The sequence below is a fragment of the Penicillium coprophilum genome, assembly GCF_028826855.1.
Source record: "Penicillium coprophilum strain IBT 35676 chromosome Unknown utg000002l_segment0_segment1, whole genome shotgun sequence".
In the NCBI taxonomy this organism is placed as follows: Eukaryota; Fungi; Ascomycota; class Eurotiomycetes; order Eurotiales; family Aspergillaceae; genus Penicillium; species Penicillium coprophilum.
Genome location: NW_026622722.1, coordinates 4,637,876 through 4,658,083, shown reverse-complemented (window position 1 = coordinate 4,658,083; position 20,208 = coordinate 4,637,876). Strand labels below are relative to the sequence as shown.

General features: G+C 48.4%; 6 protein-coding genes across 6 annotated transcripts; 2 read left to right on the top strand and 4 right to left on the bottom strand.

Moving 5' to 3' along the window:
- Positions 1-795: 795 nt before the first annotated feature.
- N7500_003810 (putative tRNA-splicing endonuclease) lies at positions 796-7,474 on the top strand (the record flags this gene model as incomplete). Its single annotated transcript, XM_056674956.1, has 4 exons — positions 796-818; positions 882-7,173; positions 7,227-7,313; positions 7,379-7,474. The coding sequence occupies 4 exons, from the start codon at positions 796-798 to the stop codon at positions 7,472-7,474; spliced, it is 6,498 nt and encodes a 2,165-aa protein (XP_056535481.1).
- A 2,267-nt stretch (positions 7,475-9,741) lies between these two features.
- N7500_003809 (nucleobase cation symporter-1 family protein) lies at positions 9,742-11,481 on the bottom strand (the record flags this gene model as incomplete). Its single annotated transcript, XM_056674955.1, has 2 exons — positions 9,742-11,270; positions 11,340-11,481. The coding sequence occupies 2 exons, from the start codon at positions 11,479-11,481 to the stop codon at positions 9,742-9,744; spliced, it is 1,671 nt and encodes a 556-aa protein (XP_056535480.1).
- A 433-nt stretch (positions 11,482-11,914) lies between these two features.
- Positions 11,915-12,764, bottom strand: N7500_003808 (uncharacterized protein; the record flags this gene model as incomplete). The annotated part of the gene is made up of 2 exons (XM_056674954.1): positions 11,915-11,999; positions 12,025-12,764. 2 exons carry the CDS (start codon positions 12,762-12,764, stop codon positions 11,915-11,917), a joined length of 825 nt encoding a protein of 274 aa, XP_056535479.1.
- Positions 12,765-13,473: 709 nt separating this feature from the next.
- Positions 13,474-13,913, bottom strand: N7500_003807 (uncharacterized protein; the record flags this gene model as incomplete). Its single annotated transcript, XM_056674953.1, has 2 exons — positions 13,474-13,577; positions 13,808-13,913. The coding sequence occupies 2 exons, from the start codon at positions 13,911-13,913 to the stop codon at positions 13,474-13,476; spliced, it is 210 nt and encodes a 69-aa protein (XP_056535478.1).
- A 2,675-nt stretch (positions 13,914-16,588) lies between these two features.
- On the bottom strand, positions 16,589-18,720 carry N7500_003806 (putative G1/S-specific cyclin Pcl5; the record flags this gene model as incomplete). The annotated part of the gene is made up of 2 exons (XM_056674952.1): positions 16,589-18,213; positions 18,279-18,720. 2 exons carry the CDS (start codon positions 18,718-18,720, stop codon positions 16,589-16,591), a joined length of 2,067 nt encoding a protein of 688 aa, XP_056535477.1.
- A 350-nt stretch (positions 18,721-19,070) lies between these two features.
- On the top strand, positions 19,071-19,289 carry N7500_003805 (uncharacterized protein; the record flags this gene model as incomplete). The annotated part of the gene is made up of 1 exon (XM_056674951.1): positions 19,071-19,289. The coding sequence occupies one exon, from the start codon at positions 19,071-19,073 to the stop codon at positions 19,287-19,289; it is 219 nt and encodes a 72-aa protein (XP_056535476.1).
- Positions 19,290-20,208: the final 919 nt, after the last annotated feature.

Genomic DNA, 20,208 nt, shown 5'->3' with positions numbered 1-20,208 from the left:
CTGTCCCTGCAAAATGCATGACACCCGCGTTTGAAGGTTTGCTGTTGTCTGTTTCCTATCTGGATGTTCTATCTCGTTGGACGATCTTTGTGCTTTTGTTTCTTGTTCATGTGTCTCGTTTGTTTTTAGCAAAAAGGACAAGCTGATATATGGGGGTTGCATTCATGTATTCTATTCAATCCCTCAGCGAGGAAATTACTTAATGTGACTATCTAAGATTCCCACTGCATAGCTTTCAATTTTCCAAATGTAGCTTCTTCAGAAAATCAACCCTATGTTTTAGGCTATATTGTGTCGATATTGCGGCTTCCTAATAGTTTCCTAGTTGGGTAAAATAGAGCGCGCGTCTACGCGTTCGGAGTAGCCTCACCGCCCTTGTAATCTGCCAATGGTACTTCGGCATCCCGCGTTTGCTCTGGGGATTTTTGTCCGTCTATTCTCCTCGTTTGCTTTGGCTACCTCTAGAGCCTAATACTTTGAGGCAGAAGGTAGAAATCTCATCGTTGACCCGTCAAACCTACCACCCTCAAAGTATCAGCATACTCTGGTCAAATACGGCATCCGGTTGCGAGGACAATCCTCGCCGCTATCAACATTATTTTGTCCTCCGCTTCAGCTCTCTGCCATATCATTCGATTCTCTCACCGGCAGAGTCAAAACTCGTGGAATCACCTTGAATTCAGTGCCACCTCTCGGCGAAACAATGTTTTAGCTGCTCTGCGTATGGGATGAAGGAAATGCACCGCACTCTGTCATTTCAATACAGCATTTCCACAATTCGAGACTACAGTCGCCATGGAGTTTCTGGCTGCGATTAGGTAGGTATCAGAAAATTATTTGAGGCAAGTGAGCTGAAACTAATCAGATTGTGTTTTGTACAGAGAGCTTAAGGCCCTCCCGGAGGCTACCCATCTTTTCTGCCCCCGGAAAGACGACGATGATCATAGACGCTATGACGACTTAGAACAAGTGGATGAAGAGGGAAAGGCTATCAAGGATATTGTGGCCGAAGCAAAGACTCGAAGAGAGAGCTTCCTCTCGTCCATGCGCATCCTGGCATACCACAAGGATGGCGTAGAGGAAGATCAGAACTGGATTTTGAGCAAACTAGACGAGTCGCTGGAGAAATGTGATCTATGCATCAAGCATTATTACATCGGCAAGGTCTGGCTCATGGAGCTGCTAAAGGAGGAGAATTATCATGAAGATGATATTGAGGCATTTGCTCAGAGAATCGACGAGTGGGACATCCGGAGAATCACCCGCAACTTGACAATGGCCACAACACAGTTGAAGCAAATCCCATTAGAGAAAATTGGCTTGGATGTCTTGGATAGGGCCGCGTTGCTGTCAATTTTCGAGACATTGAGCTGTGAAGCCATGCTGCGCAACGAAAGCCTCCTGCAGGAATATTTTGATGAGCCATTCAGGCTCATTCAAACAAAGCGAAGCTTGAAAGTTTCAGATTATATTCCTGCGGTCTCTCGCTTTCTTTTTGATTCTAACCAATCCCGAAGCTACTGGGCTATTCAGTCATGGTCACGATACGCGCGACCTCCTACTACTCAAGAATTCGATTGGGCGGTACGCGATGGCCTGCTGATGGGCCTGAAAGCTGCGGCACAGCAGCCGCCGCAATTTGCATTTATCCAGAGGTTGTGGCGAGGCATGCAGCTTGTTGTCCGGAAGCTGGACAAGGAGCAGATTACACATCAGCTTCGAGGGTTGGAAATAGACCCTTGTCGTCTTTCCGTGGATCATCTTTCCATACCTGCGCCGAGTTTGCGGTTCCTTCTCAACACCATCCAACTATTTCTTGAGAAGGCTCCTGCTGACTTCTGGGATGCTATGCAAGCCATTTCTCCCCAAGCAATCATGGAACAAACTTTTTACAACACACAATTCAATGCCTTCCTCCTCCAAACCTCCGAGGGTGAGCCTTTTGAGAAGTCCGCATTGAAGGACATGCTCTCCTGGATCAACCCTTTCCTCGGCTCACTGAAGAGTGCCCACCAGCCGTCTGCCTGTCGGTTCTTGACATTGCAATTACTTGGCCGCCTACAAGATACCCAATATCCCAATTTGTCACGCTATCACTGCTTTAATGTCGGCTTGAGCAGCCTCCTTCAAACACTACGCCGCTTCACAGACAATGAGTCTTCACGTGGCACAGTCACTAGGATCGTGTTGGCAGAGACAATGGGGGTGGTTGGTGATACCATCAATGTAATCATCAACCCTCCGACTTTCGATGTTGAAAAAAGTCGACAGGAAGATATTCGTGCGCAATGCATGGAAGTTGTACGCAACACCTTGGCATTGGAGTGCCAGTCATTGAAGACCGATTATGAGGCACTTCTAAAGCACGGTACCCTTGCGCACGGAGTATCTACTTACTCTGCGCCCATCTGGGATGCTGTCATCAAGAATCTCCATCGGGATAACCTACCACTGTCCAGTGCGGCCCTCCTAGGAATCTTGCCTCTAGTGGGGTTGGAGATGTTCCCCACGAAGGGAGAAGGGAACAAGGAAAAGACCCACTTCAACATGATTTATGGCCATCTCACCAACCTCTCATGTCGAATCATTGGACGCCTCGCAGACTTTCCACCCGAGCATCTTGAGACGTTGTTCCGAAGTCAGGATACAAGCAGTGCTGTGATTTCGGCTTTGTTTGCCGCTGACTACGACACCTACACGGCTGCGGTTGACCTGATCAAGGCCGTGAGTGGTCAATCGGCTCGACGAGATGCCATTTCTCATCTACTTCAAACTTCGTTCACTACCACGATATATGGCCTCAGCTGGTCATTCCGTCGGATCTCGCACATGAAGACTTTTGCGCCAGCTCCGAGAATGCTCTACACTGGTACAGATATCGTAGAGATATTATGTGATAGTCAAACGGGTATGTTGCGAACTCGTAATCTCGCTGATCGCCGAGAGGTCATGTCACTGCAGAAGCTCTGGGAGTATCTGTGGCTAGCATTGACTACGATTTTTGATGAGACCGAGGCATGGCATCTTCGGGGTAATGATAAGTCTGTCATGCTCGAATTTTGCCGTGACACGATTCAGTTCGCAGACCTTCTATTTGATCAGTATGGTGTGTTCTTGGGTGCTGTAGGAAATGCGGATCCGGGGCAGACATCTGCATCAGAGAATTTTCTGAAGTCACCAACTGCTACAATGAGTGCTATGGTAAAATGGCTGAGGTTGAAGGATGAGTTCCTGGCAACTACACTCGTAGGGTTGGTGGCAAAGCTTCTGCGCCGATTGGGTGGGATGAATGTGACCACTGTGAAGCCCGATGCATTGAGCTTTATTGAGGGGGTTGCTGTCAATGGCACAATCAAAACAATACTCAATCAACGTGAGAAGGCAGAATTAGTCCGTTCATTGGAGGCCTATTACAAGAAACCTGTCGTCACTGCCTCAACTGCTTCTCTCAAGAAACAATCGTCTATCACCGCTTTCGCCAAACCCTCTGGTATATCGAGCCCCTCCTCACGTATCAGCGACGACGACTTTGATGATGATAATTTGACCGACCAAACCCTTCTTGAATTGTCTTCTTCTGTTGAATTCAACAAGGCTCGTCTCGCAACCCAAGCTAAACGGGAAGCTGAGAAGGCTAAAATGCGTTCTTCTACAGCTATCAAGAGTCGTCCGGACATGTTTTCCCAGGGCATGGTTTCCAAGAAAGCTCAACCCGCACGATCTGATGGTGTTGCCAACGTCCTATCTTTCCGTGAGAAGCGTGAACGGGAGAGGGAGGCCAAGAAGAAGCGTGATCAGATTGAGCTCGCCAGACTCAAGAAGAACATGCCTGCTTATGGCGTTGGGGAACAAACAGCTGAACAAGGCTCCGGCCTGAAAGGTATTGGTATCAAGGGTAAAGATCATACAACCCCTGCAGATAGCATGATGGTCTCCTCTGGTGACGAGTCTAATTCTGAGAGTGAAGATGAGTTAGACAAGGAACTCTTCGGTGCCAAACCGAAGAAACCCGAGGCCGTTGCGGCCTACGAGCTAAGCAAGAAACAATCCCTTCAACAGCAACCCGTCAAAAAAATCAAGCGCCATCGATCTGTCAGGGATATGCGTGCCCGTCTGGCTCCAGATCTCGGTTCTCTTCACCACTCAATCCTCTCCTGGGACTTTTTCGCAACCGGCGACCTTCCCCCCACGTCGGACCGCACTGATTATTCCCTGGTCTCAAACACGTTCCGCACTCCCGACGACTATCAGAGTACATTCGAACCTTTGTTGATTCTTGAGGCGTGGCAAGGTTTCCAGCAGGCAAAGGACGAAGGATCTTTCCGTCCATTCGAGGTTAAAGTCATGACCCGATTGGCTGTCGACTCGTGGATCGAATTCAGCACCCAGCCGCTCGGTGTTCTTCCCAAGGATTTCAACATGGGTGAAGGTGATTTGGTCTTATTCTCCAACTCGCCCAACCTCACAACCGACCCTACTGCTCCCCATGTTCTTGCGCGTGTCTGTGGTGTCAATCGGAAGAACAAAAAGATGGAGGTCACATATCGGGTCAATCCTGGGAGCAGCAAGTTCCTGTCTTCCTTTGGGCCAGGAACTGAGGCATGGGGTGCCAAGATCACCTCTCTCACCCCGGTGGAGCGTGAATATGGTGCCCTGATGGCATTGCAGTACTATGATCTGTGTGAAGAGATTGTCTTGGCTAAGCCTTCGCCTCTTCTCACTTATTCGGATGCAAGGCTCCAGCCCATCATGGATAATTACTCCATCAATCGTGCTCAGGCCAAAGCCATCAAGTCGGCTGTTGACAACGATGCGTTTACTCTTATCCAGGGTCCTCCTGGTTCCGGAAAGACAAAGACCATCATTGCACTTGTCGGAAGTCTCCTGAGTGACGTGCTTGGGAAACAAGTGATCAAAGTTAATGGTGCCTCGACGAGAAATGCCGTTTCAAAGAAACTTCTCCTGTGTGCACCCAGTAACGCCGCTGTCGACGAGTTAGTCATGCGATTGAAGGAAGGTGTGAGGACAACTCACGGTCGGCAAGAGAAGGTCTCCGTTCTTCGTCTAGGAAGAAGCGACGCAATCAATACTAAGGTGTTGGATGTTACCCTCGATGAGATGGTCAATACCCGCCTGAACCAGGATCCCAGCAAGGGAAATGGTGTCGACCTGCAAAAGCTCTATGAAGAGCATAAAACAACTGATACATCATTCAAAGAGCTTCGTGGGAGACTCGACGAAGCACGAGCAAAGGGGTTGCCTCCTCCGGAAGAGCTGGAGCGCGAGTTCGACTTGATGAAAAAGAAGCGGTCTCAACTGAGCACGGCCATCGATAAAGCCCGTGATCAGAACCATACGCTGGCCCGTAACGCTGATATGCATAAACGCCGGATCCAAGAACAAATCATTAACGAATCTCATGTTATCTGCACTACTCTCAGTGGTTCGGGACACGAACTTTTCCAGGGTATGAACGTTGAGTTTGAGACTGTTATCATCGATGAGGCAGCACAGTGTATTGAACTCAGTGCTCTCATCCCACTGAAGTACGGCTGCTCAAAGTGTGTTCTTGTCGGTGATCCCAAACAGTTGCCTCCAACTGTTCTGTCGAAAATGGCCTCCAAGTTCCAGTACGAACAGAGTTTGTTCGTCCGCATGCAGAAGAATCATCCTCAGGACGTGCACTTGCTGGATATTCAGTACCGTATGCACCCAGCCATCAGTAATTTCCCCAGTGTCACTTTCTACGATGGTAAATTGCAGGATGGACCGGACATGGCTAAGCTGCGCCAGCGTCCCTGGCATCACAGCGAACTTCTCAGTCCTTACCGATTCTTCGATGTTCAGGGCATGCACTCATCTGCGGCCAGGGGCCATTCCTTGATCAATTATGCGGAGTTACAAGTGGCCATGCAACTGTATCATCGTTTGATCACAGATGTCAAGGAATATGACTTTGCGGGCAAGATTGGCATCATCACACCTTACAAGGGCCAGCTAAGAGAGCTCAAGAACCAGTTTACTCAAAGATATGGCGAAGACATTCTGAAGAAGGTTGATTTCAATACAACCGATGCTTTCCAAGGTAGAGAAAGCGAAGTCATTATCTTCTCCTGTGTGCGAGCATCCAACAAAGGTATTGGTTTCTTGGCTGATATCCGCCGTATGAACGTTGGTCTCACCCGTGCCAAGTCATCGCTTTGGGTTCTAGGTAATTCGCAATCTCTAGAGCAGGGTCAATTCTGGAATAGACTCATCAAGAACGCGCGGGAACGAAATGTCTACACGGAGGGTGATATTGTGAAAATGCTGGAGAAGCCGCAGTTCACCGGTTACAAAGAGATCGAGATGGTCGACCTTGATGCCGAAGAAAAGCGAAGCTCCTCTCCCGAATATGAACCCCCTGTGCCACCAATCTCTCGACCTTCGTCGGCCTCTATTGGCCTTGACTCGCGCTCCGTCTCGGTGTCTGCCTCTGGGCGTGGTACACCTCCAATTCCACGACCTGATGGGCCTTCTGGGGGAGGCAAGGGTCTAGACACAACGAAAATGTGTGGGATCTGTGGAAGCGCCGACCATTTCACTCACAACTGCGACAATGACGAGGCAAAGGACAATGCTCGAGGAACCTGTTTCCGCTGCGGTCGGCCGGGTCACAGCAGGATCTCCTGCCGTGCTGCACGATGTGGTGAATGCGGCGGATGTGGGCATGTGTCCCAGGACTGCAAATCCACGAAAGTTCTCACGAAATTCGAGAAATCTCGTATCCAGAGAGAGGAATTTAACCTTAAGCAACGTCAAGATGCGAACGCTGAGCGTCAGCGAGAACGTCAACTGGGAGGACACAACCCTAAAGTCCCTACTGTCCAAGCCACTACTTCAACCCCGCCAATAAAACATGCTGATAATCCCGCAAAGAGAAAGCGTGAAGAATCCGCCTCTGGTGGACCACAAACGCAACGTCCTCGTACTGGACAGCCGAACCCTCCAATCAATGCTCCAAGAGGCCCATTGGGTAGTGGTCACCCGGGTCTATCTGGTCCTAATGCTGCTCGTGGTCCGAATGCCTCGAGAGTCGGTGGTCATCCGGGTCTCTCTGGTCCCCCTCGCGACAACCCAGGGGCCAATGCTGGCAATAGTCACAAAGGCCCGCCAAACAACGGCCCACCAGGAGTGAGTTTCACCGAATCAAAAATCAGCTTTCATGCGTACTAACAATTTCTTAGGGTCTCATCAAGCCTTCTCGCGATGGCCAGGCGTATCCGACCGAAAATGACCCAACGAGGGCTTTGCCAACGAGACCAGGAGCAGATGTAAGCGCCATGTTCTTGGCTGATCTTCTTTATTGATCACTCACACTAATATATTATCAATATAGGCTGCTAACCAAGGTCCTCCCAAGCCCCGACCCCCGATGATGCGGAAAAAGAAGGACTCAGACCCTTTCATCCGACCCAAGCCTAAGCGCAAATAAACGCCGCAAGGCCAATTTCCATGTATTTGTGAGCATCCACATGACGATGTCATGCTTTGTCACATAGCGAAACCAATAGTCTCAAAGACCAATGATGAACATCATCTTGTAATATTTTCTGTTGTCTTCCAGCGCTCCAACATTGCCCTTTCGGGCCCTCAGATCACTTCACCATTTTATGAAACATTTCCCTTGACACACCTTCAAAAACAAATACTCATTGGGCATTTACGGAAATATAACCAGATCGTGTTGCTCCCGAGGCATAGATAATAGGCCATTTTGACACAGCATTGAATCCTTAATGGCGACATCATATAATTGGGTCGATAGATATAAGCCATGGCTATCATGAAAGGACCGGGCCGGTCACGTTGCTACCATGTGACGCTCAAACTAGGAAACAATGCCCTAATATCACAAAAATGTTACCAGTCCAATTGCAACTCCATGATCAGAAAAGCAACCTCGAAGAGTACATTCAAGAACACAATCTGGTCTGATCAGATGCGGCGTCGCCCATATCGTCTCCGGTCAAATGGAAATTACAGGCGACTAAGTATATGTGTGCCAGCTAGATACAACTCTCATTTGGAAGCATATATAGCATTTCAAATTGTATACTAATCTTCAATATCTCATTCATTCACAGACTTGTAATCCTACACCTCTTGCTCGATGAAACGGGGTATCTCAGAAGTTCAGGCTTAATAAGCCAAAGAAGATATAATACAATAACTTCACACTATGAACTATACAGGCCTTAGACTACTTCGTATCTAGTCCTTCCAATACAGAATAGTCTTTTCAGTAGTCTTTTTCAGCAGTCCTTTTCAGTACTCGTTCAAGTACGTCGGGCACGAGTCTTTCGGATTGATTACTTTGATCTACATTACAAGTTCCACATGGCAAAAAGACCATTAGCCTTCCACCTCGAGCCGTCCAAGATACAAGCAGTTCGGGAAGAGATCCAAGGAAAAGAAGACACGCTGGAAGGATTCGGAATCGTTCGGAACATCGCCACTTCTGAGGAACAGAAGAGGGCAGAGACGGATCAGATACTGAATATTTGTCTACGCGACGGATGTAGTGTCCACTTGGAGTATATCTCCGAGAGATCTGGAATATGCATCCACTACTAGGAGGAATAGTGTTATTTATACAGAAATTGATTCTTACCAGTTCATGGCTTTTGAACGTGCTATGTAAAGAATTTATAAATTATAGTGGTTCACCAGGAAAATGGTAATTAGTACTCACGCCTAAATTTGATATCAATACTTCTGCGATATCTCGACCTGTACCAGTTAGTCTTTGTTTAAATTAGGAGGATACACTTTGAGAGGTACTTCTCATCTATATTACAAATTCAATCTCTATACGACTAGTGGAAGGCTAGCTTACCACAATTACAATACGCCGATTTGTAAGCGCTAAGACCCTCATGATGGGCTTCGATGGGCTCTGGCCCATGGGTTGGATTGGGCTTCGAAGGTAAGGCCCATAGCCCACTGAGGATCGGTCCTTGGGCCTAGGATTCGGGCCCATTTGTGGGCTTTGCGAAGGTCTATTGGTTAGGGCATGCGTGGATACCCTCAAGGGGGAGGAATGATAGATGAGTGGTTGCGGCATTGACAGGTAATAGTATTTGAAGTGTTAAGGCTTACTTCAAACAGCTATTAAGATATATTCAAGGTCATATATAGAAAGGCCTCTTACACAAGGTATGTCTTGCCCTCCTTTTTCTGCTGTCTACCTGTAAGACCGAAAAGGTGGAGTACTGTCTTTAAGATATCTAAGAAGAATATAAGAAACCTACAAGAAAGACTACTGAAAAGACTGTTGTAAACACTGCTGTAAACACTGCTTCAAAGACCACCGAAAAAGACCTAGCTGGATACTATTCATAAATGGCTAGTTGCACCATTACGAAGTGTGCAGTTTTATAGAGGTAAAAGAGAGATTGAAATTAGGGTATCGAAATGGCGGTGAGACCAGCGGTAAGTCAATATCCAATGAGAGAAATCCATCTCGCATGATATACTTAGTCATCCATAGGTGAGACCCTCTCGGGAGTGGATGACTAACTTACTGCACGGCAATATAATCAGTGCATTTACTCCGTAGTCGCCTACAATATGCAGGATACTCATCTTTTGATACTGTCAACGGCAAAATCCAACTTAAAGATCGACTATTATTGGAGTTTGTACTTAATTATTCAAATAGATATGTACATACCACTCCACATAATTATCAGAGAAAGCCTAGACAGCCTTTTCAACATCTTTCTCCTGTGTATCAGTAACCACATCCTTCCTGTCCGGATCGTCTGATTCCAGTCCATCCAGCACAGTACCTCTATCATATATCTCATCGGGTAGAATAGCGCGGTCGACCTGGGTCTCCTTCGCAGGGAACAGCCATGATAACAGGAGATATACAATAGAAGTCGCAACAAAGCCCAACAGCCACCCAAACTCAAATGGATGTATACCGAGACCAACATCAATATGAGAGTTTACCGAGTTGATCAGCCCAGGAAGAGACGGCACAACGCCAACAATAAAAGCGACCACAGCGCGCCAGTTTGTACCAGACATAGTCTTGCCCGCGAGACCCGGGATAGCGAATGTATACCGATATGTGGGATTATTCGGCTGGTATAGAGCGAGACAGTCATATCGACGACGATTGATAACCCAAAAGTCAAACATCATGATTGCAGCAATAGGGCCAAGGAAGATGGCATATGCAGACATGAAATTGAGGAAGTTGCCGGCCGATGCAAGGATTTTCCAGGGAACAAGACACCAGGATAACAAAGCACATAGAAGCTGGCCACGCCTGATATTGATATAGCGTGGTGCTAGTGCGGTGAAGTCGTTAGCGGCTGAGAGAGAGTTCGCCGAGATATTCACGCCCAGAGCGGCTAGTGTGAAGGAAGCGGCGGCGAAAAACCGACACGCACGGTTGGGCCAGTAGCTGATAAGAACCATTGGGTCCCATGGAATGGACTCGAGCTTATAGTGAGCCTGACCGGCGGACGAAGCGGCAATGCCAATGAATGAGAAAAATGTGAATACCATAGGAAGCATGGGGATATAGAGGAGCTGCCATTTCACACTGACGCGAGAGTAGCGACTGAAATCGCTCTGGTTTAAGCTCAAGGGTGCGTAATTCCCCAGAACCGATGTCATATTGGCCAAGAACAGCCAGCTGTACTTGGAACCGGAGACGGTTGGGGCCTGTTGGTCAAAGACACCACCACCACCTTTCACACTGACGAATGCCCATATTAAGATAGCAAACCAGGTGATAGGAACCACAACTGATTTGGCTGTAAAAAGCCAGCGCAAATTGTTTGGGTGCATGCATAGAAATGGAACTTGGAGCAGCCAGAAGAGTAGAAATCCGACCATACCGCTGGTCGTGATGCCCTGTGACTCGGGGATACCATTTGGAAGCTCCAAAAAGCTTGGCCAGATTGCTCCAATCATGACACGAACTGCATTTCCGCCATTGACATTCTGGATCGCAAACCAGAAGACAGCAAGTATAACTCGTGAAATGATAGCGATATATGAGCCCCAAAAGCCCCAGCTGGCACGTGCGATAACGGGAAATGGCACGTGGTATATGGCACCCACGGTACCATTTGCTGCGATAACCAATGAAATGATGAAGAAGGATAAGGCGACGATGCCGAGTGCTTCACGGTATGTGAGGCCGACGGCAATCATACCGCTGGCGAATTGCCAGGTCGCGGCTTGCAAAGCATCGGAGATCCAATATGCTAATAGTATGTTTTATTAGCCCCAGCTTGATTTTTACAAAATATAAGCACAAGTATACTGTATCGTACCTACTATACTGAGTACACCCCATTTGCGCGCATTCTTGGCAATCGGGTCGAGATCACGATTCGTCCACCGGGCATTGCCTGCGGCAAATGCAGATTCACCCTGTGAGACCCGTACATGCGGTCTAGAGATGCGTAATCTCATGATTGGAGATGTAATGAGTGAGATGGATGTTCTGAATGTAAGGAGGGGTTGGGCCCCGGTCCTTTTTATGTATTGATTGACCACCACAACACAAGTGGAATAGCTCAATATGAAACATAAGACGAGATTTAAAAAAATGCAGATTCAACGTCTTCTTATTCCCCAGATTTGCCCCCCTGTCCCGTGCACCACAAGGATGATGATAAGAATCCTTGAAATGATAAGCGTGCGTTGTGCAGATAAGCACAGGGGGACGAATGAGAAGGAGAGCCCAAAAGTACCTCGTAAAACTCATTGAGTATGTAAAGATATCGAGATATGCTTAATTGCTATCCATGCTGGGTCTAATGCAAAAAAAAAAGACAACTAATGCGATCGTCGCTACCCCCAGTCATTCGTCGATCCCTAAGTACCGAGTACCTAGGTACTCCCCTTACTGCTTCTCCCCGGGCAAACGGACATCCTGCCATCCCCTTCCATCGCCAACGCCCTCCACACTGCCGTGTGGTCTGATCCCCCTGCCACTCAGTGAGATTGATCCACCCAATCTGCTGCACGTCCCCAAATCCACCAATCCAGTAAGCATGTGTAACCACCAATCGGGCCCAGAAACTTGCATGTGGCGAGTAAGAAGAACCAGGTATCCAGACCTTTGCATCAGGATGTGGCTCCAGGAAACACTTCTCGAGCGCTGCAGCTGCGTCATCCGGAAGTGGGGACGGGAGATTCTCCAAGTATCCAAAGAGAGTGACGCGAGGTAGAGCAGCAGGGCTTAGGGGAAGACCAGGATAGACCGGACCAGCCTCATTGAGATGGTCCCACCAGTCCAACTGGAGACTGAGATTAGATCCCGCTGCAATGTTTTTAAAAGTAGTGCCAATGCGGAGGCCAAGAATTGTTGGGTCGCCGTTATCATCATGAGATAGATCCGATGGCAGGGATCCATCACAGTCAGCTATGTACTCGCGCAGTGCAATAGAGAGACCGGCAACATCTGAAGGAGCGTGTGCGGAGGGTGGGAGAGAGTCTGGGAAGTTGGTGGAGATTACGCCGGAGGGGGACAAAGCAAGCAGGCGGCGGGCCATCAAAGTCGAAGTGAACCATGATGGGCGGCTTAAAGTACTTGCATCGTCAATAATCTCAGAATTTGGGCTTGGGTTCAAGGTGTTTAGTTGTCCGAGAAAGGCTTGGAGATTGTCTTCCGGTGGGATAACAAAGCCGTGGGCCGTGAGGGGTAAAAGTAGTGCGAGAGCACCCGTAAGAATAGCCGAACGAGAGACCATCTTGACGGCTAATCAGATAGATAAGATGGTATTTCAAAAACTTCCAGACCTTTATAGGACATAAGAAGAAGAACGAAATGTTCCGGTGGGAAGTGCGGAGACATTAGCTGATGGCAATCTTATCTGATCAGGTCATCTACGGCATTCTTTAGCCGCCAGTGGCGCCACTTTGGATTTTTCTGGTTTATACCTCACCGGTGATTCTCCAATACTTGTTGTGTCGCATCTGCTAGATACTATGTGGATCAAGCATGTGGTGCTTGAAATTCCGGAATCCTTGGGGGGGAATAAATTGACCTCTGAACTTGCTTGTCGACCGGGTCCTGACTTTGCACAACAGTTCGCAACAACGTCTTAGTCTCTCCGTGATGCTCGTTCATCTGTTGAACGCCATTATGGAGTTAACTTCCCGGGACTTCCGGGAGCCCTAGGCCTCTTGTGAAATGCGGTAATTATGTATTTGCCAAGCAGGCCCCAACCGTCTCCGGTTCCAAGTACAGCTGGCTGTTCTTGGCCAATATGACATCGGTTCTGGGAAATTACGCATAAAAAGCAAAACGAGAAGAACAAGACCTAGATATTGGGATATCCCAATGCATTTTTGAAGGTGAGAATGGAGATTAGTCGTTGTAACTACTGCAAATGTAAAAGCAAGGCCAGCCGTCACAACCCACAACACCTGGCCTAATCGGTGGATTCTTCCAGTGGTTTAGAAGAGATTGAAATCAAACGCTAGCTCTGTCAGAACTAGGCGGCTGTATTGAGCATGCATGTTCAACTCAGTTGCGCGCAGCTGTAGCTTATCGCCATTACCTGTGTCATAGATAATCCTGGAAGTTGTTGTTGTGGGCAGCAACAGTACACTCGCACCCCTACTCGAATATTAGAAGGTTTAGTTAGCTATAAGTAATTAGCCACTAATGATAGCCTATTCTACTTGAACTTCGAGGTTGGTTCGATTTCACCGAGCAGTAAGAATCTCCTAGAATTGTATATCTAGATCAGGAAATTCGACTCCCCAAAACTACAAATTCCTAATAAACATAGCAGCTGAACAGTTAGGCCCTCATCCTCGGGGCATTCTAAGGACGAGTCCTCTTCCGAGGAGACGGCAGCATACTCGAGAATGAACCCGACCTTAGCCGACATTCTCCCAAAGAACGGTATAGGAACCAGATGCTCCGAGTGCATGCGATGCCACAGTGTGACAAATGCTCCAGTTTTGACTTCAAAATCCTTAACAATAGCTGCAAGCAACGTCTCCGTACCATACAGAGACCAATCAGGGCGGCTAATTAAGTCGTACTTGTCTCCCTTGTGTATGGGCGGTTCGTAACACCATAGGACTTCAGAATTGACATGTACATCCTTCCTCTCGCTCTCAAAATGTGAGGTGGGGTCTCCATGACAAGATGGTAGATGAGAGTCTAGTTGATGCTTCATTGGCCTCACTGTTTTCATAGCTTCTTGAGTTTTCCTTCCTTCTATTCAGCTAATCCAAATCAGTCAAGTCTCACATTGACTTCAATCCTTCTTTGGATCCGCCCAATTATCTGGAATAGACGATTGAAGCTCAACATTGACCCCATAAGAAGAAGGCTGGATTTCAGACTGACCTTGAAATCGAGTTGGCGCTGTACATTATCCCATTTCAGTTCTGTCGGCATTGACAGACAGATAGTGCCCGGCAAGTTGACGAAGTTCGTGTTAATATTCGCTTCATGGGGATGCTGCCGAACAGCATATTCTTTGTACAACGTTTTTGGCGTAAATGATGCCATGAACACGGTAGTCACCCGTGTTCTTGGTCTCTCGGCTTTCGCGAGTCAGGTTCTGCGATCTTTTTGCCACACTTGAAGCAATAGAGACGAAACACATTCCTCAATCACATTGCCATTGGCTTATGAAAATGTATGAAATAACGCCCAGGCTTTCGTTCTCGTACCCTCGTTTTCGGTTCTCGGCATTTCCTAGGCAACCGCTTTGCCGCTGGCAGTACAAGACAGCAGGTCATTCCCACGCTTTACATGCATTATTTACCGGATTTTCACCGTGAAAACTCGGAGTAGGGGATTATCGGCCGTAATCGGGCTCTCTTTTTGTGTTCGCACCGAGCTTTTTGTTGCCCATGTCGTGTCGGAGGCAACAGAGATCGAAGGGTTTGTTCCACATCGAAGTAGTCATGGATACCACGTTGTATAACGGGTGAGTTTCATCACACTTCGATGTGGGCAGAGGCGGATCCCACAGATTGACCTTCGTCACATATGACTCGGGCAAATCGAGTGTGGACCTAGGGGGTTCTCCCCCTTGCGCCCTCAAAGCCTTTGATGAGAGGCTAGGTCGTATTCAATACATCAATGAGAATATTATGATAAAGGGGAAATGGGGGAATACAACGAGGATGTGATGAGGCTGCTAGAGAAGGAGAGAAGAGAAGATGTGAAAGAGAGATCCGTGAAAGAAAAAGCAGCCTTGAAAGGAACGACTTGACGGGAGAGCCCTAACATGCATAAGGACATTGAAAAAGGCATATAGGACATCCAAGAAGACACTATGTCAGAAAATCTAGAAGAGGCTATAGATATTGAATGAGATGTCAGCTGTGAGGGGAAAAGGAAGATAATCATATTTGTTCGATGATCCCATCTCTCGATGTTTGCTTTCAGAGTGAGTGAATTGTTTGCCATACATCAGGGTATACATACCTTGCATTATTCCTGATCGAATAAGAATAATTTCTTCCTTCTCCTTCTCACCTTCGCCAATAGTCATAAGAGTATTGGCGAGTTATAGTAACCGCCTATGAGGTGGTTGGATCACATGTATACCCCCACGACGACACTAGATATGACCATTCGCTGTATACCAACAATATAGAGGACACCGAAGACATCAATATGATATGATATAGATAAATCATCTTCCCATGTATATGTATCGCATTCATAGTTGCCTTCTCAGGAGTATGTCATCTGACCAAGCCGATATCCGAAAAGCAAGGACCTTGTAAGCCCCCACCCTAGGTATCAGTATTGGTCGAGTTTAAAATCGGCCGCAGATAGAAACGGGACTTTTGTCTGCATATGCTCAAGCACCCCGGGACTGAAAGAAATGTCCTCCATACAAAGCTCCTTGCAAAAGCTGTCAACAATATGTGCCGTGCATAAGCCCCACTCTATACTTAGAAACCTAGGGCTAGCCGCGCCTTAGGTTCACAGCCACATATGGTTCACAGCCACAGGGAGCCACACGCCACCCTTGACGCATGAATGACTCACAGCTGAAGTGCAGATCCGTGGTTGCACGGTCAGACCTGTCATGTGAACGTTGGTTTAGGGGATACGAGGGCCGATATCGCTGTTGAGCTGTATTTGGATTTGACTATCCTATCCGAGGGCAAAGCCTCAGGGATGGTAAATATACCATTCCCTAGATGGAAGAGTTGATACAGGTATAATCAGGGCATAGACGCCCGCTTTCCCCCTCCCAGTAACCAGAGTAAATAAAAACAAGACCATAACCGTCCCATGCCGACCACTCCGTTCGCAACCACAATAGATAAAAGAAGGGTAAAAAAAAAATTGAGAGAACAGATGCACGATGCAGGTAGAAGACATACCAGTCATTTCACCCCATCGTACATTTCGTGGGAATCAAACGCCCAAGTCCCAATACGTCCGACCGAGTGCCCGAGAAAATAGGGGTATGTACAACGGGGTCAGGTCGTCGTAGGGGAAAACACAAAACGACGGACTTTTTCTTTTTTTGCCTCGCACAAAGGAAATAAGAAAAATTAGAGATATCCGCTAATAAATCGCAAGTCAATTCAAGTATTCCGCAACACGGAGACTCGGGTTTAACGCGATCTTGCGTGCTTCGCTGCCACAGCAGGCACGTTTCATGCCGGCTGGTCCGGAGACTGGGCCAGTCCGCACGGGACCAATGGAGGACCCGTGTTGCGTCATGAAGGACCGTGGGAAATGTCCATCAGGCAACACGGAGTGATCTCCAGAGGCCCCGAGGTTGATCAGATGGCGCACATGGTTTTGGAGCAAGAGATCATCGGATCCAGTACGTCCGCGTTTTCGGCACTGGCGCCGTTCGGGCGTCGCACCGGAAAGTTCGCAGAGACTCTGAGCAGCTTCGCTCAGGCTGGAATCCAGGGAAAAATTAGACAGGTCTGGGACCGAAGAACCCATAGAACTGGTATATTCAGGAGAACTGTAGACACCAACCAAACTCTCGTCAATCGGAGAGGCAATGGCCAGAGTCTTTCGGGACTCCTTGAGAGAGTTGCTAGTGCAACGCAATGCAGCCTTCACAGCCAGACTAGCTGGTGCTAAGCCAGAAGTACCCGAGGCGTTGGACGAGACAGATGACGACCGCGAAGAGCGGGACGACAGAGTAGAAACGTCCGAAACCATCGAGTCAGGCGACGATGCCGATGAGGTCGAGCGAGCCAAAGATGACCGACGGGCCGCAGCCGGGTAACCATCGTACGACTGGGTCCGAGGGCAGAATGACAGGGGCGGGCGCTGATCGAGTGTTGATCGCGCCATGCACACATTCTGCGCCTGAGACATAGCCGTACAGATGGATGGGCGGCAGGGATTGTAAGCAGCCACACTCGCGGCAGGAGTGGGGACCACTTGAGGCTGGGGAGTCATCTGTGGTGTCGGAAGCATCATAGGCCGTGGAACACTAGGCAAAGCCAGGTTGGCAAAGTCCATGCGCGGAGTCGGCTCCAAGGTTCGCGGAAGACTCCGAGCATAAGTCGGAGTTTGTTCGCGCGGCACGGAGCGCACTGACTCGTTGCTTGGCATACTACGAGGCGAGAGGAAGTCTGACAGACCGAGATCCATTCCCATCGCCGAGACTGGGGTCATGGGCTCCGACTCTACAAAGTCCAGTTCAGGGGTGAGTCTGGGTAGGACAGTCTGCCAGCACTGACCTTGAGCAACCGGGGGACCACCGGCACCAGGGGTTAACTTCAAGACCAGATCAGTCCAACGCTGAAACGTTGCTTCATCGATGTGCAGGCGCCAACCGACAGCCTTTAGGAACATAAGCTCATTCTGATTAATCTCGAGAGTATTAAGGCCAGAAATCTTGCTCCAGGCACGAGCGGAATAGTTCCGATCCTGCAAATACTTTGAAGCGAGAATCAGCGCTGCCAGGAACATCCGGCGTCCACACTGCATCGCCCGCAAAGGCGACTGATCCCGAGGTTGCTCCTTGGTGAAGTCATGCGTGGGCACGTGGGGCTTGATTTTAATCAAATAATACAAGGCCACCTGCAAGGTACTGTAGCTAGTACGCGAGCGGCGGAGGGTCTCCTGGATAAAAGTGCGGAGAGGAAGAACCCCTTTGGATCCGGTCGCGGCGTCACTGCGGGATGCTGCGGCGGAAAGGGGCCAGACAGTTTCAACAATCTGTGATGCGGTGTCTTGAATGAGGGAAGAATGTTTAGCCGAGCGTACAAGCCTTTTTTTTTCTTTGCTCAAGACTTACCGACGAGGTTATCGACGAAGTTCACCTTCCGTTCCGACTGCCGAAGCAGACATGGCGGAGGGCGCGCACTGGGAGCGCTAGAAGAATAACTGTTAGTGCGCCGAGGGTGCGTTCGCAACTCGGATGGCACTACACCGTCCACCTTGGGAGCAGGTCCCTTGGCAAAAGCCCGGGAACAAGCTCCGTTCGGATTTCTTCCTGCCAAATGGCTATTGCTCTCATTCTCCCAAATCACGTCAACGGGGTTGGTCGATGTGGATGATATCGAACTCTGCGAGACGCAATCGAGGGAGAATACAGATGAGGAAGAGGAGGATGCGGAGGAGGAGATCGAGGAGGCATAGGGGTGAGCGTGGTGAGACGCTGTCGAATGGGAGCTTGGGTTTGAAAGGGTCAAGCCCAAGACGTCCATCCCTGACATATCCGAAAGTGTAGAGTTCATTTAGGGCGTTTGTTGTGAACAAAGTTCAAATGAAAACCGCCGGATAAAACGAGATGGTCCGATTTTTGGAACCGTAGTGTCAAGATACCGTTAAGCAGGGAACCGGGAACGAGAGCCGAGGAGACAGAGCCGTCTTTGCGAGCTAGGCGACGGCAGACCTTTAAATGTAGAGAGCCAGGTTGATAACCAGACGTAGAAAAATAAGCGGAACCGCCGGGTGTAGCGGGTAGAAGAAGAGGTGAAAGGGGGGAAAGTAATCAACTATGAAGACAAGAAAAGGAAAACGTATTCACGATCCGATCAACCAAGTGCTTCTGATATAGACCAAAGCAGGGGCACGTGGCGGGGATATGACTCTTTCTGATGAGTGGTATTCAGATGGAGCCAGAGACGGTGACGATGCGGAGGTCGGTAACAGTAGCAAAGGCGATCGGAACGAAGGAATCAATAGGGTACATTTTGAAATAAGTCGTGTGATAGAAAGAGTTTATATCAAGGCACCCAACACCATGGACAGGCAGAACCACGCTGGTGGCGGCTTGTACAAGGCAGTCGTTGAGGGCGGCTAGGCAGAGAAGGAGAGTCGGGGGGGGGTGGAAGTGGAGGCTGATAGGGGAGGCGAGAGAGTGTTAGTGATGAAGAGTCAGAAGGAAGATATTTAAGAACCAACCTATGACTCTTTTTTTTTCCTCTCTCAAAGTCTGGGTTAGTTTGACTAAGAGGGGGCAAAAAATGAGAGAAGGGGAAAATGAAAGTGCTGTGGCGAGAAAGGTGGGTGGCGGGTTAGGAAGATGCCGGGAGGCGCAGGGACCACGTATAGAAATAGAATATAGTCAAATATTCTACTCTCCTTATTGATATCAGGAGATGAAGTTATCTCGAAGAGATGAGAGGGGGAAAAGGATCCGGATGCGGCGTGAGTGACTCCGAGATAGGAGGGAGAGAGAAAGCCCTGAAGTGGTACGACGGTGACTCACGCACCTTTTCTTATATATTCTATACTCCGGACTATTATATGCTATTATCTACTATTACCCTATCCACTACACTCTATCAGATGTATCTTCTATCGTATATTCTATCTCTATCCTAATCATGATATTCTACCAAAATATTAATATCTAAACCCATAGAATGACCATGCAGTGACACCTTAATGTCTGTGTAGCCACTCATAGCGAGATGAATCTTATTCAAGAAATCCCATATGAACAAATCAGCAGGAATCACAGTTCATTCAGCATAATCCAGTCTGAAGGCTCTGTTCAAATTTCACTGAGTCATAAAGCCGCTTGCCACGCTGTCTTTACACCCTAGCCAATCCTGGCCAATCCTGACCAATCCACGCGCGGCTGTTAGGCTGCGATCCACTATCATTTCCATTATTCCACAATTATCTCTATGCTGATTGGTTCAATATTGCGATCGGCACTGGTTGGGGTTGCCTGCAGCCTTCCAGATGGAGCTGGGGAACCTCGGGTGTACAAA